We start from the raw sequence: 13,718 nt of genomic DNA on the forward strand, positions 1-13,718 counted from the left end.
TCAGTCGGTTTTTTTTCGTTTGCTGACAAACCCAATTATTATTTGCCAGCAAATACAATTATCAGTGTAAAAATCGAGTTCATAGATAATACATATATATCTACAAATAAAAAATCATAAATAGATCAGAAGCACAAGGTTATATTATCTTCAGCATATCAGTGACGATAAATACGTCTCATGCCTATCATCTCGGTTTTATGTCATTTATATTGCGAAAAATGTTGCAATACTGTTCTAGAATTTAAAAATAGTAGCTATTAAAGATATTCAACTGTATTTTTAATTGAATTTTGAGTACAATGAGTGCTAAAGTGGCTGTAGTAACAGGAGCTAATAAAGGAATAGGTTTTGCGATAGTTCGCGGTCTCTGCAAACGTTTCGACGGGGTTGTTTATTTAACATCGCGAAATGAAAAACGCGGCAAAGATGCAGTTGCCGCCCTTGAAAATGAAGGACTGCGACCGAAATATCACCAACTGGACATCACAAGCACCCAAAGCTTACAAGTATTTCACGACTATATCAAGGAGAAGTATGGTTACATTGATGTTTTAGTGAATAACGCTGGAATCATGTTTAAAAGTAACGCCCCAGAGCCGGAAGGAGTTCAGGCGGAGGAAACTTTGCGGGTTAATTATTTCTCTGTTCTTTCCACATGTGAAATTCTGTTTCCGCTACTTCGAAATGGCGCAAGAGTGGTAAATATTTCTAGTTCGTTAGGTCATTTAAGCTATATACCTAGCGAGAAACTGAGACAGAAATTTCAAGACCCCAAGTTGACTATACCGGAGCTCTCAGACCTAATGCGTCAGTATGTAGAAGCGGCTAAACAAGGCACTCAAGCAGCGGAATGGGGAGACTCAGCATATAATGTCTCTAAAGTTGGATTAACAGCTTTGACAATGATACAACAGAGACTACTCAATGACAGAGGTAATACACAGCATACAGATAATAGTAATCAGTTACTACCTTCTTTTTATACATATATGTACATAATTATATATTATTATTTTTTTAATTATACAATGAACTTAGAAGCTTAAAATAGGTATAAAATATAATTCAATCTTCTAGAACCCTCATTTATTGTTTAGACTTTACATTACAGCCATATCTATAAAATATTTCTGACCCACAGTGGATATGAGGACTTAGTTCAAACCAATCTCATGCCTTTGGCCTCTTAATATAATTATTTCATACTAGCTTCCCGCCCAGACTTTGCACGGGTATTTAACAAAAATATACAATTCCTAATTTTTTTTAAATAACTTTTTTAACCTTTTCGTTTCAAAATCACTTGTTTTGCTGTTCAAATCGAACTATCTCTGGCGGGCGACACGGGGCTCTTATATATTCAGAGAGCTAGGCTCTAGGATATTCGAAAAAGTTTAAGAATATTTTCTTTCTTACACCTTCTAGAATGTTTTCGACATTATCGTCAGCCGTAACAATGGTTCTGCAGCTGTAGCATACGTAATATAGGCGCGAAATTTAAAAAATTAAATTTAAAATGTTTTCAGAACTAATTTCATCATTACAGCCTATACAGTCCACCGCTGGACATAGGCCTCCACAAGTTTACGCCAAAAATAACGTAAACTCATGTGTTTTCCCATAGTCACCACGCTGGGCAGGCGGGTTGGTGACCGCAGTACTGGCTTTGTCGCACCGAAGACGCTGCTGCCCGTCTTCGGCCTGTGTATTTCAAAGCCAGCAGTTGGATGGTTATCCCGCCATCGGTCGGCTTCTTAAGTTCCAAGGTGGTTGTGGAGCCTTGTTATCCCTTAGTCGCCTCTTACGACACCCACGGGAAGAGAGGGGGTGGCTAAATTCTTTAGTGCCGTAGCCACACAGCAGAATTATAAAAATATAAATAAAAATAAATAAGAATCTGTCAGATCTCATAGACTCTCATAACCCTGTATGAGGATTTGGTCTGCATTTGTCCATGATTTATGAGATTTTTTCCATAGGGAACATGCTTCCAATTCACCTTATGTTACAGACACGTTTTAATAATTAATAAAAAATAATCATTTCATAACCTTTTTTTTAACTTTTTTTCAATTCTTAAAGATTTTATAAAAAATAATTGTGTTTGCTCGCAAACGAAAAAAAACCGACTTCAATTACATCGACGAGTAATACAACGTAGATCGACGAAAAAATACTCAAGTAACTGCGCGTTATCAAAGATTACTCAAAAAGTAGTTATCAGATCTCAATGAAATGTGACCATATGTGACCACATGACAAACATCAGCTTTCGATTAAATTAAAAATTATTAAAATCGGTACACCCAGTAAAAAGTTATTGCGGATTTTCAAGAAGTTCCCTCGATTTCTCTGTGTCCGGATTAAACATACACACCAGTAGGTATTTGTAACTATAACTTTATTTTTTGTTTACAATTTATTTCAATAAGTTTAGTTCCTCGATGACGCCTAGATGGCGTTGGTAGATATATTTAAATTTCTGAATCACGCAAGCACTACATCAACATTTTAATATGTAATCTTTCAAGTAAACGATAAAATTATTATAAGAAAAAAAGTGTTTTATTTCATCGTAATCAGCCTACCAGAGTGTTGTTCATGGTTCTTCGAGTCGGATAGGCAAGGCGTGTTTTTGTGTTATTGCTGCGTCAGTGGTACAGTAGTACCACCAGCTTCGTCACTACTGGCAGTGGATTGCTGTCCAGAACATCCCTACAGCGAGGTGCCACGTGCGGCGCCGAGGCAGTGGAGGAGCCGGGTGTCTACAACCCGGAGGAGAGACGGACGGGAAGCGGCAAGCAGCGGTGAGGTTGCGGAGTGCTAGAGGGCGCCACAGGTGCATTATAGCGAAGATAAGTGAGTGTGTGCGGTGATATATTGTGAGTACATTTTTAAATATTATAAATAGAAGAAATTAACTTGAAAATTGAACCTTATTTCAAAGATTAGTTGAACTTAAAAAATTGAAGATAGTGAATTATACAGTAACTTAGAAGAATATCTATCAATAATTTAAGACTTGTAATAGTTTTAAGTAAATATTGGTCGAGACGGGGAACCTATGCCCGATTTTAGTTAGAATTTAAAGTTAAAAAGACTTGTAAAATTTTGCTCATCTGTTTCTTGGACTTAGAAAAAATTGGATCATAAAAATTTGGACAAAAATAATTTAGTTGTATAGAGTTGGTGTTCTGTTTTATATTTGATACTACTCTTTTATATTTACCTATAAGTGATAAAATTGTTAAACTAAAAAATTTAAAATGGAGTCGTTTAATGATCTGCAGGAAGACATAAGGACTAAAATGCTAAAAGTTAAGACTAATTTTAAAAAGTCTCCTAAGGATCGTTTGACGGTTGCTTATATTGAAACAAGGCTAGATAACTTAGAACAACAGTGGACTTTGTTTACAGACACTCATGCTAAAATTATAAGCCAGGTTAAGCGAACTGATTTGTATAGTTCAGATTATCACAAAAATAGTGTGTATGATGATGTAGAAGAATTATATGTTCAATTCAAAACTGAGTTAAAAGAAATGTTGTATAAATTAAAAGCGCCTGAGTTAGAAGTAAAGTTAAGTTCAAATAGTCAAGGTGAGAGTTCAGCAAGACGTTTCAAGTTGCCGGAAATTAAAATACCTACCTTTTCCGGTAAATACACAGAGTGGCAGACATTCAGAGATTTGTTTTTAGGGCTTGTGCATGAAAACAAGTCACTGGATGATGCCCAAAGATTTTATTATTTAAGGGGACATTTAACCGGGGAAGCCGAACAACTGTTACGCAATATTAAGGTGACGTCGGATAGTTATCAAGTTGCCTGGGAGAAATTAGATAGCATGTATAATAATAAAAGGTTTTTGGCGAACGGCATCTTGAAGCGTCTACTAAGTCAAAAAAGTTTGGTGTCTGAATCAGCATCGGAAATTAAAAACTTAATTTGTACAACTTCAGATTGTTTAGACTCAATAAAAAATATTGGTGTGGATGTTTCATCTTGGGATATCCTGATTATCCACATTATAAGCGCTAAATTAGATAAGGACACGCGAAAAGCATGGGAGTTAAAGGTATCTTCAGATCCGAGTGACGAATTACCCACGTTTCAAGATTTTTCCAATTTTTTAATAGGGCGTTTTAGAGGTCTAGAAAATATCGATTTTAAGGTACATCACAGTGAGAAAAAATTTACTAAATCTTTTCACGTGGTTAAAAATAAACCGATTGTATCGTGTGCGTATTGCAATGCGGATCATAAGATAACTACGTGCAAAAGATTTGGGAAAGAAAGTAATGAGAAACGCCGTGAGTTCGTGTTAGATAAAAACTTATGTTTTATTTGTTTAAATAGCAACCATTCCGCTAAACTATGTAAAAATATTGTCCGATGCCAGGTGTGTAAACGTCGACATCATTCTCTATTACATCCCAGTGGTGATTCTGGTTCTGGTAGTGCTGAAGTTGGGGCGATTCATCAATCAACCTCGTCGACCAGTCGAAGGTCAACGGATGAGGATACTGCCGCAAGCAGTGATAAGTTATCTGTTCCAGCAGAATGTTTAGATAAAACACTTGTGTCTTGTTTTTCGACAGGAAATTGTTCTAAAACGGTTTTATTGACTACAGCTGTGGTGCAAGCTGAGTCGAAGGACGGGACTCATTTCCCAGTTAGGGCTTTATTGGATCAGGGGTCGCAAGGTTCTTTTATTACCGAGGCTATGGTGCAGCGCTTAGGTTTAAAAAGGCTTGCGGTCAAAAACACCATAGTTGGTGTAGGGGGAGACAAAAGTGTGACTTCCAAGTCCACAGTCAAAATCAATTTAAGGTCGAGAGTTGATCCTAGGTTTCAAGTGAAGGTTAATGCGTATGTCTTGAAGTCGGTTACGTCTCTTCTCCCAGTTGCGAAGGCAACTAGGGTAGAATGGGAAAACCTGACTCTGGATGATCTGGCTGATCCCGAGTATCACACGCCTAATAAGATTGATATCTTATTAGGTGCGGAGATATTCAGTCAGATTATTCAAGAAGGCATTAAAAGAAACTTCAACGGATCTCTCTTGGCGCAGGATACTGCTTTTGGTTGGATAATATCTGGCGTCTGTGAGGTAGACAGCACGTCAAATATCCATTCTCACATAACTGTGATGCATTCGTATCTGGAACTGGACAGTATGCTGAAGAGGTTTTGGGAACTTGAAGCCGAACCACCTGTAACAAAAAGAATGCTCACAGATGAGGAAATTAAATGTGAGAAATTATTTAAGGATACTACGAAACGGGATGGAGATGGTCGGTTCATCGTAAAACTGCCGTTTCGTACGGCTAACCCGGACTGCATGCGTGGTGAGTTCAGGAAAATAGCTGAAAAAAGATTGAGAAATTTAGAATTTAAATTGCAAAAGAACATTAGGTTAAAAGAGGATTATATACAAGTTATAAGGGAGTATTTAAACTTAAATCATATGGTAAAAGTTACAGATAAAGATAAATTTAAGGAAACAGCTATTTACTTACCACACCACGCAGTAGTCCGAGAAGATAAGGATACTACTAAAGTCCGAGTAGTGTTTGATGCCTCCTGTAAGGGAAGCAATGGGAAGTCATTAAATGATGATTTATTGATCGGACCGCCACTGCAAGCCGAACTACGTCATATAATTATGCGCTGGAGACAATATAAGATATGTTTGGTGGCGGATGTGGTGAAAATGTACCGACAAGTGCTGGTAAATCGGGAAGATACTCCATTTCAGAGGATTCTTTGGAGAGATAGTCCTGAAAAGGAGCTTCAAGAGTTTGAATTACTTACCGTAACCTTTGGCACCGCATGTGCTCCATATTTAGCTGTGCGGTCACTGCAAGAGTTAGCCTATAAGGAGTGTCAGAATAAGCCAAAAATCGCTAAAATTATTTTGAATGATTTTTACATGGATGATGTGATGACCGGAAGTGAAACTCTAGAAGATGCTTATAAAATATATAAAGAATTAACCGAAGTGTTAGCGAAAGGAGGGTTTCCGTTGCAGAAATGGAAAAGCAATTCTAAGGAAATATTAGCTAAAATATGGAAGGCAAAGGGTAATAAGGATGAGGAATTAAGGATTAAGGTAGATGATACAACTAAAATTTTAGGACTTACCTGGGATCAGCGTGGTGACTTCTTCCGGTACTCTGTAGATCTTGCACCACAAGAGGAACCTGTAACAAAAAGGAAAATCATATCTGATATATCCCGATTATTTGATCCACTCGGATGGTTAGCTCCTTGTATTATAGCAGCAAAAATACTCATACAAAAGCTTTGGTTAGCTGGTATTGGGTGGGATGAGCAAGTTCCTAGTAATTTAATAATTGAATGGAATACTTACCGTAAAAATTTAACTGCCTTACAGAATATTAAAATTCCACGATGGATACACACATGTAATAAATATAAGCGCGAGTTGTACGGGTTTGCTGACGCTTCGAAGGTGGCTTATGCGGCTGTTGTGTATCTGCGAGTTGTAGATGAAGTGGGAAATGTGTATGTCTCGTTGGTTACATCGAAAACAAAAGTAGCTCCCATAAAGCAGGTGTCTATCCCTAGACTTGAGCTTTGTGGGGCCGTTCTCTTGGCTAAATTGATGATTGAGGTAGCTGAAGTCATGAATGTTGAAAGGAATCAGTTACATGCATTCACTGACAGTGAAGTGGTTTTAGCCTGGCTTAACAATCATCCAAGTCGATGGAAGTCCTTCGTGGCTAACCGAGTTTCTGAAATCCTACAGATTTTGGATACACATCATTGGTCCCATGTGACCACTAAGAAGAATCCTGCTGATTGTGCATCACGGGGTATTTCTCCGGCGGAACTATCAGAAATGGCTATATGGTTTGAAGGGCCAGAGTTTCTAAAAAATAAGGTAATTAGGTGTACAAAACCAAAACACCTGGTTACAAATCTTGAGCAAGTTAAAGTTCACACAGCGGTCGTTGACACAACTTTGTGGCAAAGGTTTTCTTCATTCTCGAAGCTTGTTCGTGTAGTCGCCTATTGTCGTCGATGGTTAAGGTTAAGAAAAGGTTCAAGTAGCATGCCAAGTTTAGGAGCATTGGAGCGACAGGAAATTGAGGATGCGATAAAGGTCTGTATTAAAAAATGTCAAGAAGAAGGGTTCTGGGAAGAATTGGAAGGATTTCGAAAACACGGCATAATAAATAAAAAAAAGAAAAAGTTAAAGTCATTAAATATATTTTTAGATTCAGAAGGTATAATTAGAGTCGGCGGCCGGCTAGAAATGTCTTCGCTGTCATTTAACGAGAAATATCCGATTCTCATACCTAAAGAATCTTTTTTGAGTGGACTCTTAATTGCTGATGCTCATCAAAAAACCCTGCACGGAGGCCCACAACTCATGATTACCTATTTGAGATCGAAGTATTGGATTGTGGGTGCAAAGTCTCTAATTAAAAAATACTATCGTAGCTGTGTAACTTGTACGCGTTACTCAAGCCGGTCCACATCTCAGCTCATGGGGCAGTTACCTTCCGCGCGTGTTAATCCGAATAAGCCCTTTCTTATAAGCGGAGTCGATTACGCAGGGCCTATTAATATAAGAATTTCAAAAGGTAGGGGTAACAAGTCGTACAAAGGATATATTGCTCTGTTTATTTGCATGTCGACCAGAGCCGTCCATCTTGAAGCTGTTAGCGAGCTGTCCACTCAAGGGTTTATAGCCGCTTTTAAAAGGTTTGTTGCAAGACGAGGTAGGTGTGCAGAGCTATACAGCGATAACGGCACAAATTTTGTAGGCGCTGCTCGACAGTTACTGTGTCTGTTCAACGAAGAGAAAACTAATTTTAAACCTGAACTGGCAGAGTACCTCGCGACCAATGGAACCAAGTGGAATTTTATTCCTCCTCGCGCTCCAAATTTCGGTGGACTATGGGAGGCAGGAATAAAGTCCACAAAGTTCCACCTCAAACGAGTAGTTGGAAACTCTACGTTGACGTATGAGGAGATGGCCACAGTGTTATCTCAAATAGAGGCATGTCTGAATTCGAGGCCATTGTCTCGTGTAGAGGATCAAACCGAGGTCGTAGTATTGACCCCTGGTCATTTCCTGGTGGGGGAACCACTCATAGTTGTTCCTGATGCAAATTATGAGTCGTCGAATATGTATACTTTGCGAAGATGGCAATTTCACCAGCGAATGATGCAGGACTTTTGGCGTCGATGGTCCCAGGATTACCTTCATCAGTTCCTTCAAAGGCATAAATGGGAATATCAGAACCCGGAACCATCACTGGGTGATGTAGTTTTAGTCAAGGAGGACGATCTACCCCCGGCGCGATGGTTGCTAGGTAAAATCGAGCAAAAACATCCGGGACCCGATAATATCACGCGGGTAGTCACAATACGTACCAAAAATTCTTTAATTAAAAGACCTACGTCTAAGGTAGCAATTTTACCTGTAACTAAATAAGTTATTAGTCGAAGGATTCTTCACAATTTGGACTGTTGCATGGTGGGCGATTTGAAGGACATTTCGCATAATGTCCTTGGTGGGCGGTATGTCCGGATTAAACATACACACCAGTAGGTATTTGTAACTATAACTTTATTTTTTGTTTACAATTTATTTCAATAAGTTTAGTTCCTCGATGACGCCTAGATGGCGTTGGTAGATATATTTAAATTTCTGAATCACGCAAGCACTACATCAACATTTTAATATGTAATCTTTCAAGTAAACGATAAAATTATTATAAGAAAAAAAGTGTTTTATTTCATCGTAATCAGCCTACCAGAGTGTTGTTCACTCTGGGATCTCATTATCAGATCCTAGTTTCCTTGTCATGGTACTAAACTAAGGATATCTTCTTTCCAACAAAAAAGAATTATCAAAATCGGTACACCCAGTAAAAAGTTATTGCGGATTTTCAAGAATTTCCATCAATTTCTCTGGGATCCCATCATCAGATCCTGGTTTCCTTATCATGATACCAAACTAGAGATATCTCCTTTCCAACAAAAAAAGAATTATCAAAATCGGTACATCCAGTAGAAAGTTATGCGGTATAATACAACGTAGGTCGACGAAAAAAAGCGTCAAGTAAAAACGCATTATTAGATATAGCTCGAAAAGTAGTTGTTAGATCTCAAATAAATTTAAATGGGACCAATTGGCACACACCACCTTTCGATTAAAAGAAAATTTGTCGAAATCGCTCCACGCAGTCAAAAGTTCTGATGTAACATACATAAAAAAAAATACAGTCGAATTGAGAACCTCCTCCTTTTTTGGAAGTCGGTTAAAAAATCTTAGACTAACAAAAGTAGAGAAGTGCAAATTGATTTATTTCGCTCTGCCTTTTGTGAACAAATATATTATTAAATAAATATAGCTACAATTAAGCCTACATAACTGTTATCAGCCCTGCGGTCACCAACCCGCCTGCCCAGCGTGGTGACTATGGGCAACACACATGAGTTCACGCCGTTTTTGGTGCGAGCTTGTGGAGGCCTATGTCCAGCAGTGGACTGCAATAGGCTGAAGTGATGGCGATGAGTGATGCTATATCAAAATTGACCTTCTATTTTTAGATATCAAAGTTAACGCAGTACACCCTGGTTATGTGGACACTGATATGTCATCTCATCAGGGTCCCTTATCAATAGACCAGGGCGCCCAGGCCCCACTGTACTTAGCGTTGGATGCTCCCGACTCTGTTAAAGGGCAATATGTCTGGTATGACAAGAGGATCGTCAGCTGGTCAAGATAAAAACTAGAAGAGATATTATTAAACTACCTATTTATTTTTGTATTTATTTATTTGTTCGAAAATGTTTAATGTACACAAAAACAGTTTTACATGAAATAAAACTTATATTATTAATTATGTGTTTTAATTATTTATATGAAACCAACATACACCATTTCTTAATCACTTGTACAGGATCGAAGTAAGTAAGTGAAAATTATATTTAAATACGAATTACATACTGAAAATGTGTAATCTACACAAAAACAGTTTTACATATAAAATAAAACTTACATTATTATATTCTGTGTTTTGATTATTCATATGAAAACAACATTCAAATGAATGTTTATAATTATTACATTTTGTTTCTTTTATAACTTTTTGTGTGCTGTTTACTATTCCTTATATATATTTATAGACACATTAAGTATAGCAAAATTTTGAAATCTTGATAAAAATATAATAGTAAAGTATTTGAAAAACCCCTGGTGTGATTAGTGCACACACTTTCTGGTAATGATTTGAAAACAGTTGTCTCTAAAATATTTGTAAGTGTTCTTATATTTGTTATTAGGCCACAAGACCAAACCATCCAGCAATGTCGATTGCATAATACATATTACGTGTTTGTAGATTTAATCCTCCCTAAACCCATTTTGGCCTTTTTCAAAATCGACAGTTATCATTAGCTTTCTAATAAGTTCCTGATAAAATGTGTGAATATTTTTATTAGTCGAAGCTCATGCAAGAGAATAAGTATCATACATTCTAAAGATGGATGTGGAGAATAAGATTTACAATGCTTTGACTGAGTAAAAAATAGTAACCATATCATTAGAATTCACTGTTGCTTTACTAAGTATAGAATATTTAAGGCTGCTTAAATTTACAGACATTAAGTCGAGTATTTTCTTCAGTCCATTGATAATTTTATAGTAAATTACTCGATACAATCCTGGTATTATTATTGATTTGGTTGATAATGATTTGATACCAGTTGTCTCAAAGATTTGTTAAATGTTCTTATATTTGTTATTAGTACTTTTGTGACAACAATATCAGACCATACAGTAATGTCCGTTACATTATACATATTATACGTTTTAAGATTTTATCCTCTTAAATTTTTTTTTTTTTTATTATTAAATAACTTATTATTATTTTTAATAGGACAACACATAATATTTAATAATAATAATAATAAAAACTCTTTATTGTACACCAAAAGTGAGCAAGAATACAAAAATAAAAACAGGAGTTAAGGACGCTATCACATTTTTCTACAAATATCAGTGTTTTTCACGTACCATTTTAATTAATTAGGAGTCACCCTGAGAGGGTATCTTGGTTTCAAATGAAAGATAATATATTCATCTCCGAGTGAGACCATAAAAATTCTATAGCCCCATACAAACTTTTCACACAAATACAGTTTAACCATCACAGAAATCGCAAAAAATTAAAAAAAGACGGGTCTGAATTGGAACCATTATAGCCTAAATACACTGCACTAAGAAAAATAACTACACTAAGAAATTGTTGCTTATTTAGTCCTCTATGCGTAGCGCTAGATATTTTATATAAAAATAAATAATAATTCCATTTATGAGAAAAATAAGAAACGCTCTCAAATTTCTTCATACATTTTTTACAAGTGAACCATCGTCGTTCGTCATTCCGCGCCGAAACGCGCTCATGGAAGCACGGCTGTATCGCTTCAGCGCAAGTAATAATTACGTAAAAAATGAGTTCCTTGTGTGTACTGTGCTTGGACGAAATTGATACTTCACAATCGATTGTCTTTGCTATGCATCTGGTTTATATATAATAATCAATAATAATAAGTAATCTTCGCAATTTGTCTTCTTTTCAACCGACTTCAAAAAAAGGAGGAGGTTACTCAATTCGACCGTATATATATATATATATATATATATATATATATATATATATATATATATATATATATATATATATCGGTATGTTCGGTATATATATATATATATATATATATATATATATATATATCGGTATGTTCGGTATATATATATATATATATATATATATATATATATATATATATATATATATCGGTATGTTCGGAGATAACTTTTTCGTTTATGAACCGATTTTGATAATTCTTTTTTTGTTGGAAAGGAGATATCCCTAGTTTGGTACTATGATAAGGAAACTAGGATCTGATGATGGGATCCCAGAGAAATCGAGGGAAACTTTCAAAAATCGTATGGGTGACTAGTAAATTTAATCATGTTTTCATTAAGTACTTTAAAGCACTACTATTTAATAAAGGTCTGGAGTCGATCTGATGATGGAGAAGAAAGATAGTCGAGGGAACTCTTCAACAATTTATAGCAATTACCTGCTTTTTGATCTTAATTCGTTTCTATTGATGAGAACTTTGCACCTGTATTAGTTATAAGTGCCATTACAGTCTGATGATGGAGACAAAAGATAGTCGAGGGAACTCTTTAACGATTTATAGCAATTACCTGCTGTTTGAACTTAATTCGTTTCGATCGATGAGAACTTTGCACCTATATGAGTTACAAGTGCCATTACAGTCTGATGATGGAGACGAAAGATATTCGAGGAATTACCTGCTGTGTGGTCATGATGGAGCCCATAAACACTCGAGGGAATTTCTCAACAATTTACAGCAGTTACCTTTTGCTGTTTGACGACCGCTTTGATATAATGGTGCATGTGCCGCGTCGGCGGCGCCTAAACACTGACGGTCGCGGGTTCAATTCCCGCTTGGAGTGGATATTTATGTTTATACAAATATTTATTTTCATTCTAGTTGTTAATTCTTGTGGTTCTCCCAACCTAGCCTCAGAGAACACGCTAGGCTGTCAGTCCCGGTTGTTATTACGTACACCTGATAGCAAACTTTACTCATAGTATGTCGACGCGTTAGCGCAGCGGTCACAGCACTGGCTGTTGCGCTGGCGTTAGTGGGTTCAATTTCCGCGCAGGACAGACATTTGTATTTGCCATATAAGATGTTTGTCATGATCTGGGGGTTTGTGCTTGTGTATTGTGTATGTTTCTGGACCCCCGACACAAGAGAAAAAGCATCCTTGTTAGGTCTACCCATCACTAAAAATTGTAAAATAAAATAATTTTTAACAAAAAAAAAAACCGACTTCTAACAGGAAACTAAAAAGTGAAAAATAAACTTACTTAGTACAAAGTAATTCGTATTTTGATTTAGTTAATCAGAAATGATTTAATAAATATTTTATAATATTGAAGAAGTTTCCTGTTTGAAGTCGGTTTTTTTTTGTTAAAAATTATTTTATTTTAAATTTACATTCATCATCATCATCATTGTTCTGTTTGCAGAGTTATAAAATGAATAAATTTCTAAAATAGAAGCAGCCTATGTTACTCCTTATTGCATAAGATATATCCCAGTGAAAGTACCGTCAAAATCGGTCCACCCGTTTCAGAGATTAGCCGGAACATACCGACAGACAGACAGACGAAAATTGGAAAAATGTTCTTTTGGTATATGGACCGTGTATACATCCGTATGCATTTAGTAAAAAGCAGTATTTTAATATAACTAAAGGACACTCCAATTTTATTTATTTGTATAGATTGTTTACGTAAAATATGTTATGTTTATATTATTATAATGTTAAAACTATAATAATATAACTTAAAATTGTATGTGATTTTGAATTATAAAAATAAGCGTATTATTATCTATTATATTTTATTGTATAGTACGACGAACGAGTAGTAGATACCCTGACGCCTTAAGCCATCGTCATAAACAGAGTAGGAGAGAGGTTCCGTGAATAGTAGGTACTTAGTAACAGTTACCAAGTTCGACTTTAAACTTACAACTAAATTTACTAATCAATACCAGTAAAATTAAAAATTAATACTTTCAAGTACCAAAATTAGTTACGTCGGTACAAAATCGAGCAGAT

The 13,718-nt window shown here is 36.0% G+C and overlaps 1 protein-coding gene across 1 annotated transcript; it reads left to right on the forward strand.

Moving 5' to 3' along the window:
* Positions 1-280: 280 nt before the first annotated feature.
* On the forward strand, positions 281-9,893 carry LOC123666608 (carbonyl reductase [NADPH] 3-like). The gene is made up of 2 exons (XM_045600706.1): positions 281-936; positions 9,596-9,893. Exons 1-2 carry the CDS (start codon positions 303-305, stop codon positions 9,772-9,774), a joined length of 813 nt encoding a protein of 270 aa, XP_045456662.1. The 5' UTR covers positions 281-302; the 3' UTR covers positions 9,775-9,893.
* Positions 9,894-13,718: the final 3,825 nt, after the last annotated feature.

Source organism: Melitaea cinxia, chromosome 26, assembly GCF_905220565.1.
Source record: "Melitaea cinxia chromosome 26, ilMelCinx1.1, whole genome shotgun sequence".
Lineage (NCBI taxonomy): Eukaryota > Metazoa > Arthropoda > Insecta > Lepidoptera > Nymphalidae > Melitaea > Melitaea cinxia.